The sequence below is a fragment of the Rhineura floridana genome, chromosome 3, assembly GCF_030035675.1.
Source record: "Rhineura floridana isolate rRhiFlo1 chromosome 3, rRhiFlo1.hap2, whole genome shotgun sequence".
Lineage (NCBI taxonomy): Eukaryota > Metazoa > Chordata > Lepidosauria > Squamata > Rhineuridae > Rhineura > Rhineura floridana.
In genome coordinates, this window is record NC_084482.1 from 127278249 (window position 1) to 127290919 (window position 12671).

The window sequence follows — 12671 nt, forward strand, 5'->3', positions numbered from 1 at the left end:
CCTGACAATGGGAAATGTATATGTGTGTAAACAGTGGGGCCCAAAGGCCATGAAACGCAAGAGGGCAGTCTGAGACATTCCTATATGAACAAACCTCCGGGAGGTTGTCTAGACTGTGTAGTCAGCTTGGTGACAGGAAGTCCCTCCTCTAGTTTCTTTATGTTGGGAACCCCAGACTGGTGACCCCTTATGCAAGGGGCTCCCTTGAATCCAGGCAAATATCCTGCACTGGTTCTATCCCACCCTGCCAGGGGAGGCACCGACATACATTTCTTTATAGCTCTATTCAGGGCTATAGCAAGAAGCAATGTGGACACAGTGGGGCCGTGTGACTGAACGTCACGTGGTTCTCCTGGCTCCTCTCACAATAAGAGTGAGCTTCTGCATCAGGGAGCCTTTTGTCCCCGTGGAGGCTCTGCACATAACCGAGAACAGAGTTAAAACATGCAGCCCCACAACACCGCTGCACCTGTCTCGCCTCTTCTCCCTGCTCGCAGGGCTCATATTTCCCTTTCTGTTGAATTTGTAGACATCTAACCTTGCCTCCTCCCCCACATCCCTCTTCCTTGTGAATCTCAAGCCTGGCCATCCTACCTTTCTTCTGGTAGAGGTCGTAGTGGACATTCCTCTGCAACTGGGTGTGGAGTGAGTGTTGGGTCAAAGGAAGCAGCTGGCATCCACAGCTGTGCCAGTTGTAATGGAAGGCTCTGGAGGGGCAACAGCAGAATCCTCATTAGAAATTTGGCCTAGGAAAGCTTCATCTCCTGCAGCCAGTATACGTGATTCAGACCATCCCAAATCTGTCTTGCTTTGCCCTATCTATGCATTCCCAATTACCCTAGCTTCTGCTTTCCATGGATATTTGAATCTTCCTGCCTTGCATGAGTCCTCACTCCTCTGCTATAAATCATAATCAGTGTTAGCATAGAGTTCATAAATTATCTCAGTAATCCTTATGGCAACTGTGTATAGTACGTCATTGTTATTCCTATATTGCAGATGTTGGGAGTGGGGGGCGTACCGAAGCTGAGAGACAGTGGCTTTCTGAAGGCCACCAATGCTGCAGTCTTTACCCCACGTACCTGGGAGTAAGTCCCACTGAATTAAATAGAACTTACTTCTGAGAAGACATGGTTAGGATTGCACTGCTAGACCTAAGCTCTTAATACAAGGATGGGAAAACTGTGGCTCTTCAGATGCTGTTGGACTACAACCCCCGTCACTCCTCTGACCACAACACTGTCTGACAACACTGGAGGCATTCAAGCAGCAACTGGACAGCCATCTCTTGGGTATGTTTGAACTTAGATTCCTGCAGTGAGCAGGGGAATGGACTCAATGGCCTTATAGACCCCTTCCCACTCTACTATTCTATGATTCTATGGCGATGATGGTTGGGGTTGATGAAAACTGAAATCCAACAACATCTGGAGGGCCACAGATTCCCCATCCCTATCTTTATGGTTGGTGCTTGGGCAGTGGGAGGAAGCATGACCTCCAAGGCACAAAAATAATCTTACACCTTGAGTTCTCTTTACTACTGAGAATGGGATACCAAATGATGAGCCCGTGGCATGAAGCTCAGTAGAGCACAGTCCAAACTCCCACCTGCCACCAGTGAGGCTTTGTGGAGCAGCATGGCCCTTACTGCATCTGCAGCCCTGCCACTCATGACTGCTGCAGAAGGTGCCCAGTCTGGAATCAATTGCTGCGGCAGCCTAGATGGGAACTGATGTTGTCTTGTGACAGCAATGAGACCAGCTCAGGATCCAGTGGATCCAAGGCTGGCTCAGCCCCACCCCTCCCCTCCCCTCCATATTTCGGAGTCTTATTCTGGCTACTGATAGAAAGCAGCCTGCCAATGGCACTCCTGCTTGCCCAAGTGTTCAGCACTAGCAGGAGGCAAGCTCAGCCAGCAGAGCTGGGTGAAAGGATGCCTCTACCTAATCCAGCACGCATACACAGCCCGGCGTAAGACGGATTTGGGTTGCTCTCTTGATGATGTAAAAAGATGGCATGTGACTCCTCCACAGCCCCACCCCATGCATCCCTCTCCCAAATACATAGGAGTGGGGGCTGGGGGGCATAGTCATAACATACCTTACAACTATAAATATATGCACATACTCAAGAGTCATGCATGTGTTAGGGAGTCAGTATGGACATACAAAGCATGTACTCACCAACAGTTCTGGAAGAACACATGCTTGGCATGCGCAAGATCCCAAGTTCAGTCCCCAGCATCTCCAGTTAAAAGATCTCAGATAACAGAATTGGGAAAGACTTCTTCCAGCTAAACTGACCTTTGAGACCCAGCACTTTTAAGTTGTTCTTAATGCTGGGCAGATGTAAAATAAACCCCTGCCTGCGACCTTGGAAAACTGCTGCCACTCACAGTAGACAGTACCAGGCTACATAGACCAATGATCTAGATTTCAATTTTATTACATTGATATCCTTCTTTTCTTCTGTCATGGAAGGAGACATAGGAGGGGTGATGATAGGTGCTTGCATCTGATATCCCTCACTGGGATCTCCCCTACGTTAGATACTAATGGATGCTCTACCACTGTCCCCACCAGTCTGGTTGTTGTTCTGTTGAACACTGGGTCAGTCGTAATAAAACCATGCTGACCCATGATTTGAACATGGATGAACGGGGCAACCTGGCATGTATCAAAGCTGGGTGGCCCAGATCTGACTCAGATCTGCCCACCTGGGTACACGGTGCAACATCAGCCCAGACTGGAGGGGTGAGGGGGAGGTGTTGCTGTAGTCCATAGGAGTTCACTCCCTAGCACCAGGAAATCCCTCTCTCAGAGAGGGACTGGAGGGCCTGCATCTGGTGTTGGGCCAAAGAGAAGATTAAGGATGCTGTTGGTGTACCACTCACCCTGTAGCTCAACAGCCTCCCTGACCGAGCTGGCAGAGGTGGTCTCGGGTGTGGTATTGGAGGAATCCAGAACAGTGCTTTTGGTTGACTTCAACATTCATGCTAAGGTTGCCTCAGGTCCAGTTCAGCAGTTTATGGCCTCCATTGCAACTATGAGCCTGTCTCAAGTGGTCATTGTCCAACACACAGAGCAGATTGTTATGTGCCTTCAAGTCAATTTTGACTTATGGCGACCTTATGAATCAACAACCTTCAATAGAATCTGTTATAAACCACCCTGTTCAGATCTTGTAAGTTCAGGTCTGTGGCTTCCTTTATGGAATCAGTCCATCTCTTCTTTGGCCTTCCTCTTTTTCTACTCCCTGCTGTTTTCCCCAGCATTATTGTCTTTTCTAGTGAATCATGTCTTCTCATTTTGTGTCCAAAGTATGATAACCTCAGTTTCATCATTTTAGCTTCTAGTGATAGTTCTGGTTTAATTTGTTCTAACACTCAATTATTGGTCTTTTTTGTGGTCCATGGTATCTGCAAAGCCCTCCTCCAACACCACATTTCAAATTAGTTGATTTTTCTCTTATCCACTTTTTCACTGTGCAACTTTCACATCCATACATAGAGATCGTGAATACCATGGTCTGAATGATCCTGACTTTATTCTTCAGTGATACATCTTTGCATTTGAGGACCTTTTCTACTTCACTCATAGCTGCCCTCCCCAGTCCTAGCCTTCTTCTGATTTCTTGACTATTGTTTCCATTGTGGTTAATGACTGTGCCAAGGTATTGATCCTTGACAAGTTCAATGTCCTCATTGTCAACTTTAAAGTTACATAAATCTTCTGTTGTCATTACTTCAGTCTTCTTGACATTCAGCTGTAGTCCTAGAATCCTAGAATAGTAGAGTTGGAAGGAGCCTATAAGGCCATGAAGTCCAACCCCCTGCTCAATGCAGGAATCCAAATGAAAGCATTTTGTGCTTTCCTCTTTAACTTTCAATAGCATTTGTTTCAAATCATTGCTGGTTTCTTCTAGTAGTATGGTATTGTCTGCACATCTTAAATTATTGATATTTCTCCCTCCAATTTTCACACCTCCTTCATCTTGATCCAATCCCACTTTCGGTATGATACGTTCTGCATATAGATTAAACAAATAGGGTGATAAAATACACCTCTGTCTCACACCTTTTCCGATTGGGAACCAATCGATTTCTCCATATTCTGTCCTTATAGTAGCCTCTTGTCCAGAGTATAGGTTGCACATTAGGACAATCAGATGCTGTGGCACCCCCATTTCTTTTAAAGCATTCCATAGTTTGTCATGATCTATTCTACACAATCAAAGGTTTTGCTGTAATCTATAAAGCAGAGGTTGATTTTCTTCTGAAATTCCTTAGTCTGTTCCATTATCTAATTTATGTTTGCAATATGATCTCTGGTGCCTCTTCCTTTTCTAAATCTAGCTTGGACATCTGGCATTTCTCACTCCATATACGGTAAGAGCCTTGGTTGTACAATCTTGAGCATTACTTTACTTGCATGGGATATTAAGGCAATAGTTCGATAATTACTGCATTCCCTCGGATCCTCTTTAAAATTGGGATATATATTGACAGCTTCCAGTCTGTGGGCCATTGTTTAGTTTTCCATATTTGCTGACAAACTGTTGTCAAAATTTGGACAGATTCAGTCTCGAGTCACCGTATGCCATCTGTTCCAGATGATTTGTTTCTTCCAATATTTTAAGAGCAGCTTTCACCTCACGTTCTAAAATTTCTGGTTCTTCTTCATATGGTTCCTCCGTGAATAAATCTGTCATCCTTGCATCTCTTTTATATAGTTCTTCAATGTATTGCCTCCATCTTCCTTTTATTTCATCTCGGTCAGGCAGTGTGTTCCCCTATTGATTATTTAACATCCAGAGGGAATGCAATCCTGTTACTTCTGCTTGATCTCAAAGTGGCATTTGATGGCATAGACCACGGTATCCTCCTGGACCAACTCAGTGGGATGGGTATTGGAGGCACCGTATTACAGTGGTCTCACTCTTACCTTTAGGGTTGCATCCAAAGAGTAACACTAAGTGAGTGTTCCTCAGCTTCCTGGCACTTGTGCTGCGGGGTTCCACAGGATACTATTCTCTCCCCAAGTGCTATTCAACATCTGTATGAAGCTGTTGGGAGTGGTCATTAGGAGTTTGGGAGCAAGGTGTCAGCAATATGACATGCAGCTGTATTTTTCCATGACATCTTAATCAGGAGAGGCTGTGAATGCTCTGGATTGGTGTCTGAATGCTGTAGTGGACTGGATGAGGGCCAATCCTGGGAAGATGGAGGCTCTTTGGGTAGGTGGTTCCCATATACGTCTGGAAATGTTCTGAATGGGGTTGCACTCTCTCTGAAGGACCAGGTCTGAAGCCTAGGGGTACTCCAGGATTCATCTTTGTCTTTAGAGGCCCAAGTATCCTCTGTTGCTTGGAGCTCCTTTTACCAGTTTTGTCTGGTTCACCAGCTATGACCATTCCTGGACAGGGATAGCCTGACCACTGTAGCCCATGCATTGGTAGGCTCTAGGCTGGATTACTGCAATGCACTCTATATGGGGCTGCCCTTGGGCCTCGTTTGAAAGCTCCACCTGGTGCAGAATGTTGCAGCCAGACTGCTGATGGGGACACACAGCTGACAACATGTGACACTATTGTTAAAATATCTGCATTGGCTGCCCGTCTTATACCGAGCCTGGTTCAAGGTCCTTGTATTAATTTACAAAGCCCTGAACAACTTAGGCCCAGGGTACCTTAGGAATCACCTGAACTCTTATATCCCAGCTTGATCGCTGAGATCATCTGCAGGAGCAGCTTTGGTTGTTCTCTGACTTGGCGAGGCTCATTCAACATCAACACAAAATCAAGCCTTCAGTGTCCAGTTCTCTGGAATGCTCTGCCAACAGAGATTAAGCAGGCATCTTCTGTTTTAACTTTTGAACTCGTGCTGGAAATTTTTCTGTTCCGTCAGGTTTATGGAAGCAATTAAGAAGATGCTTTTTTTTTTTGCAACAATTAACCTTTGTTTTTATGTATTTTAATGTTTTTTTATTCTCTGGTGGTGGTTGTTTTTAACGTGTTGTAAACCGCTTTGATGTTTCTAAAGAAATAGTGGAATACAAATATTTGTATAAATTAAATAAATGGAGCTCAGGGCAGTTTTCTGGTGGTTTCCCATCTGTGCACTGACTAGATCCAGATCTACTTAGCTTTAGCAAGTTGGGGGCCTCACACACCTTCAGACCATACCCTGGGACCAAAGAGAGTCCAAAGACAGCTTCTTTGGTTCATCCTTGTATGATTCTGAGCTAACTGCTCATGTGCCCAGTGCTCTTGCTTTCCCCCTTACCTGCAGTCAAGCAACTTGGCACATTGACGCGCACATTGTTCCACCCCCATGGGCTGCTCCTCCCTCTGGTGAGACGAATAGACCAGCTCAGTAGCTTTTAGTCTCTGGAAGTCATTAAGAGGAGAGCGCTGGCCTGGAATGACATCACAAATGTATGTTGCTCCAATCTCCTGCAAAGAAACTAGAGCCCAACCAGCTCCAGAAGACTCAGAGCCACAATCCAGAGAAACATATAACTAGCAGGGCTCTTAACTTTTCACTTGTAATAATCCAGCCAGTTTGTGATGCCAAAGGAGTGAGGGCCAGGGTTGTAGCTAGGGATGACCAAATCTGTCAGTTTGGATTACTCTCAATTACTCATTTTTTTCAATCTTAAGGTCAGTTAAGTATGGTGGATACATATCCTGTCCTGGATGGGGTTACACTCCCCCTAAAGGAACAGGTTCGTAGTCTGGGAGTCGTTCTAGACTCTTCCCTGTCACTTGAGGCTCATGTAGCCTCGGTGGCACGGAATGCGTTCTACCAACTTCGATTGGTAGCCCAGCTACGTCCCTACCTGAGTAAGGAGGATCTTACATCAGTAGTACATGCTCTGGTAACCTCACGTTTGGATTACTGTAATGCGCTCTACGTAGGGCTACCTCTGAAGACGGTTCGGAAGCTACAGCTGGTGCAAAATGCGGCGGCCAGACTGCTAACAAGAACGAAGCGGTCTGACCATATAACACCTGCTTTGGCCCGCTTGCACTGGCTTCCAATACGCTTCCGGGTCAAATTCAAAGTGTTGGTATTAACCTATAAAGCCTTATACGGCGCGGGACCTCGATATCTGTCGGAACGCCTCTCCCGCTATGAACCGGCTCGTACACTACGGTCTGCTACGAAGGCCCTCCTCCGGGTCCCAACTCATAGGGAGGCCCGGAGGGCAGTGACAAGATCAAGGGCCTTCTCAGTGGTGGCCCCCGAACTATGGAATAGTCTCCCCGAGGAGGTTCGCCTGGCGCCGACACTATCATCCTTTTGGCGCCAGGTTAAAACCTTTCTCTACTCTGAGGCATTTTAATTTTTTGTTAATGATTGTAATGTTTGTAATTTGATTTTAGCCTTTGCTGTTTTTAGATTGTGAAATTTGATTTTAGACTGATGTTTTTGTATTATACTGTATTTTATTGTATCTATGTTCACCGCCCAGAGAGCTATTGCTAGTCGGGCAGTATATAAGTTTTAAAAATAAATAAATAAATAAATAATATACACATTTTTACAAAGCAATTTTCCCTACTGTAAAGGATTTTTAATATTACTTCACTATTAAACACATTTTTATGCACACCTTACCCTAGGCTATGCACTTTTGTGCATGTTTCTTGGCTGGAGAACTGCACTGCAAAATTAGAGAAGTCTGGATTTTGAAGGATGACTGTGTATTGGTTTGTCTAACATTTCAGAAAGTGAGAATCAGGACAGTTTGCCTTTAAAGGTGAACTGAATTGAATTTCTCCCCATTCTCAGGTGTAGCTCAGTTGCTGAGAGATCATGCCTCCCATGCCTAAGGGTCCCAGGTTTAATTCCTGCCATCTCCAGGTAAGGATCGGAAATGACTCCTTTCTGAAATCCTGGAGAGCCATTGCCAGTTAGAACTGACTGCAGTGAGCTAGATGGAGCTACTCTCTAACTCAGTGAAAGGCAGCTTCCGATATTCTTCAACAGTTGGATACATGGAGTGTGGTTCAAAGTAAAATGTCAGAAGTCCCTCTGTGTCTATCCAAGCCTTTGAATGACATCCAGGTGGCTGCAATTTGGGGGGCTGAGGGCACTTGAGCAACATTCCCAGACCAGGCGCATGGTGTGCTTTATTCATCAGCACAGCGGTTAGGGACCAGTACTGAGAACACACTCTGTATGACCGACTTCCCATGGTGAGTGTGCAGCTGTCACAGGGGAGGAAGCATCTGGCCCAGGCACCTGGCTACACACTGTAGCTTCTTCTGGGAGGAAGGGTAGGATATAAATTAAATAAATAAATAAAACAAATAATTAATGAGACTGCATAATGGCTGGTATCTGAGATATTATTTTTCCTGACTAAAGTTCTGTGCCTTTAAGAGATTCATGCCAGGCAAAAAAATTATCATATCTACCTTTTGCCAGTATGGTGGGAGAACTCTGCATCTGATGAATATCTGCCTGTCACATAGCTGATACAGGCACAGAGCCTTGGTCAAGAAAAAAGTGGCAACCCTAATTTGAGAATACATGGCAGAGGAGTTGGTGGGAGGGAGCACCTATCTATTTTCCAGGTAGGGTTTTTATGCCTTTAATGGCTGCATGACAGGCACACATTCAACAGGCTAAGCATTTCCTCGCAATGAGCAAAACAAAAAGCTTCACCTACTGCAGTCTTCCCCAACCTGGTGCCCCCTGTTTTGAACTTCAGCTCCCATCACTCCTGACCACAGTGTGGGGCAGGTGGGAGTTGTAGTCCAAAACAATGGGAGAGCACCAGGTTGGGGGAAGGGAAGGCTGACCTACTGAATCTTGGTCATGAATCTGTCAAAGACTCTTGAGCCTTGCTGGGGAGGGGGCAGGGGGAGAGAGGGAGGAGGCAACCCTGCAAAGAAGATGTGTGTTTGTTCTTTGGCAGTTACTTCTTGCTTGCTTCACTAGAGCTCTCGGAGGACATGAGAGAACTGGAGGGCAAGAGTGCGGAGGAGGACAGCTGCTCTTCCTAATAACCGTGGTCAGACCGCGTGCCTGAGCAGAACCAGAGGCTCCTCCAGGTGACCTGTTTATTCAGCATTCATCCTGATTTGCTTGCACAGAGGATAGAAAATCTCTGGCCTTCATTAAGCATTTGTTCTGATTTGACTGTGAAGAGGTTATATGACAACAAACATACATCCTGGTTTGCTTGCAGAGGTTATAAGTTGTCCCATTAATCAATCATTTATCCTACATTTTTTGTGCATTTCCCCATCACTTTCCTCACACAAAAGAAAGAAAGAAAGAAAGAAAGAAAGAAAGAAAGAAAGAAAATTAAAGGGATTTGTCACGCTAGAGCACTTAAATCCACTTCAATTGTGCAAACCTAAATTTCTGGTATGCAATTGAATCCCTCCCACAAAATAATGTCATTCCGGAGGGGACCCAGAATGAAAGCATCAGACCTTTACCCAGGAATTCCTTTCCACCTCTAGCCTGTGAAAACTCAGAAACGGAGGGATTCTTACCTGTGCTGAAGGTACAGACCAACAGAAGGAGCAGGAGAACTACAGCCTGCATGATGCTCTCTGCCAGCACCAGCCTTTCTGGTCTGACCAGACACATCTGCCAGCTGGGCTGTGCGCACAGCAATATCCCAGCAGGAAGCAACGGCACAGAGCCCCCCTGACCCCACTTGCCAAATATTTACCCAGGCCTCACATGTCAGGAATAATTCCACAGCGAAAGGAGGGAGGGGTTCTGAGGTTCTGAGGTGCAGTTGCTCATGGGAGACCCATGACAGTGGGTGCCCATAAGTATTTCTCCACTTTTCCTTTACTAGTCCTTTCTTTGACCAGTGGGATGGCCCCTTTCCCAGGCCCGGGCTGACACAAAAGGCTAAAAAACAAAAATCGATATGATACAAAGTTGTTAGGAAACCTCTCTCAACCACCAGCCCAAGCTGGCCCTGACTCAAGAACCTTCCCCTTCCTGTAAGTGGCCTGACAGGTGCTACGCCCCACGTTCTCATAGACTCTTCCCAGAGATATGGCCCACACAAAGGGGAAAGCTAGCAAAACGCCAGCCCAGGCTGCAGAGCCAGATCCTACAGAGATAATTTGCAGGGTTGTAGCAGCTGCAGTGTCAAGCCTAGGCAGACATGTCCACCAAGGGATAGAAGAGGAACCTGAAGAAGAGCAGAATCTTTAAAAGTAGTGGCCAAGAGAGCAGAAGGAAGCCTTACAGGGGAGTGCGCAGCCTGGGAACATAGAACTGGGATATGCACATTAAATGGAACAAACTCTGTGTATATAGTAGCTGCACAACAGGAAGAAATTTATAGGTTGAAGAAAAACAGGATATTAACAGGATATGGATATTAATTGCTATTCTATTGCTTACCATTAACACCAGTGGGTGGAGCTTGAAAGAATGGATCTGGGCTGGGCTGTCAATTACTCCTCCCCTTGCCCTCCACTACCATTTTCTGTTCTGGGCACACATGCAGATCTTGCTGTACCTGTGCATATGCATCTTTAAATATATATTTCACTGCAAGTGCGCAACACCAATGTTACTAGCCATTAGTTATCATCTTTCCCAATAGGCTTGTGCGGTGTGTGTGCGAGACCAATATCCATTTCCATTTTGTTTGTTTTTAAAGAAAAACTAAAATAAAGAGATTTTGTGCAAAAGTGGCAGTCAGCTATACCAATCTACTGTTTGATTTGGCAGGGGTGTGCAACCATACATTCCTCCCTCCAGCCAAGCAGCAGTGAAATGTTGAAATTGTAATGAAGAGGTCTTGTGACAGATTATTGTATTTTTTTTAAAAGTCTGATGCAGGTACTGTGATTACAGTCTCCAAGGTAGATTGGGCTGGGGAAGGGCCTTAGTTCAATGGTAGAGCATCTGCTTTGCATGCAGAAAGTCCCAAGTCCAATCCCTGGCATCTCCAGGTAGGTCTGAGACAGATTCCTGCCTGGAATCCTGGAGAGTTGCTGCCTGTCAGTGTAGACAATACTGAGCTCGGTGGACTGACTCAGTATAAGTTGTGGACATCTTAAGAGGATAGATCAAATCAGTGTGTACCTTCAGCAAGTGGCTTTTGCTTGACATTGGGGCTCCCCCACCACATGACCAGCTGTGCTCAGGTGAGGGGCAAACAAAAGTATGGATGTGGTATTAGAAACCACTGGCCAATACATCCCCCCACCAGTGACATACCCTACCCACGCAGAAAAGCTCCTCATGAGCTTCCACACAGTGGATGACAGTGGATGCATAACAGGTTGTTCTAATTTATCAGATTTTCCACGTTAAGGGGAAACCCAGATTATTCTTTTTTTAAAGTATAGGCTGGCGTTTTGATGACAAGGTCATTGCATGGACGCTATGCAGAAACTCGTATGTGTAGGAGCAGCACCGATCCCACAATAAACTCCTATCTGGAAGCATCCATACTTGAAAGGTAAACCCACTAAAGTCAATGGAGCTTTCTTTCGTATAGCTGCACAGAGGATTGAAGCTGAGAAGGCTGATTTTGGGGCTGAGGTGGGGACACGGATTATGCACGCAGAATTGAGAATGCTGCTTACCAACGGTGAATAGAGGAAAGTTATTTTTCATGGTTTGGGCAGAGGAGTCCAAATGAGGACGCGGAGCAGGTCGCAACAGGCACAGAAATATGATTAAAAGTGGGCATACAAGGAAAGCCGATAAACGGCAAGGGGGGAGCGGAGCGGGACTGAAATTGCAGCTGTTTTCTAGTAACCCCTTTGCCAAACAGGTGTGTTTTAGTACTCCCTTCCTTGCTAGAGGCTAAACGGAGAGATTTAAGAGGCTACATTTTTCAAGAAGGAAGCAAAGTAGCGTTAATTTAGAAGGCAACCATACGGCCTGCTCCTGTTGACCGGTTTGTGACCTGCCACAAGAAGACCTGCGCGTTCTGCTAATTCAACACCCCTCCTGTGGGATAGTTAAAATACTTATAGGCTCGTCACGAACGCCAGCGCTGCGTTATGGTTTCTGCAGTCAACCTGATCCACTCTGGTCTGCTCTATAATGCCACGACTAACCGGTCACATCCTCCTGCGGGCAAGGCAGAATCGTCTTTTTTAACAGTGACCCACCAGCCATTAAACAAACGTGGTCCTTTCAATTAGTGAAAATGTCTTCATCCGGGACGATCAAGGTATGGTGACAAAACGGGACTTCAGAAAAGTCTACGCCTCGGCTGCCAAGTATAGATTGTGGTATTAACAACAACATCCCACCCTTCACTCCATATTTTGGGAATCAACTCATTCTAGAATTCTATAGAATAAATTCTACAACTTAATTAGCTTCTGCTATCACGCCATTTCTCCACTAGAGGGCGTGAGCGTCAATCTATTCTAGTGTGTAAACTATGGCAGCACCTAGGAGTGCTGGGGGCACCTAGGGGGAGTGAGGCTTAAGCCACAGGTTCAACCGGGGCGCCGAAACTTTGGCCCTAGGCTTCTGGGAGCCGTAGTTCATTTGCCTCGCACCAAGCATTACCAGCGTGCCTTGTTCCTTGAAACTACGTCTCCCAGCAAGCCCCTGAGAGGAAGACGCGCTGAGCATCATGGGGCTCGTAGTCCAGCCCTCCCGCTGTCACAAAGCACATTGGCTTAGCAAGGCGAGCTCGTCAGGACTTCAGCTC

At 45.9% G+C, this 12671-nt stretch overlaps 1 protein-coding gene across 3 annotated transcripts in view; it reads right to left on the reverse strand.

Moving 5' to 3' along the window:
* The window catches only part of MST1 (macrophage stimulating 1), an 80494-nt gene extending 70634 nt beyond the window's left edge, over window positions 1–9860 (reverse strand). For 2 of the 3 annotated variants that reach the window (XM_061617834.1, XM_061617833.1), the window contains exons 1-3: window positions 9514–9648; window positions 6284–6416; window positions 595–707 (exon numbers count right to left, since the gene is read on the reverse strand). In XM_061617834.1, the coding sequence (XP_061473818.1) occupies window positions 595–707; window positions 6284–6416; window positions 9514–9610 (343 nt within the window). In that variant the 5' untranslated portion in view covers window positions 9611–9648. Of the gene's footprint in view, window positions 1–594; window positions 708–6283; window positions 6417–9513; window positions 9649–9695 lie in introns of those variants that run through there. The other variant, XM_061617835.1, reaches the window with a different exon arrangement.
* Between the last annotated feature and the right edge of the window lie 2811 nt (window positions 9861–12671).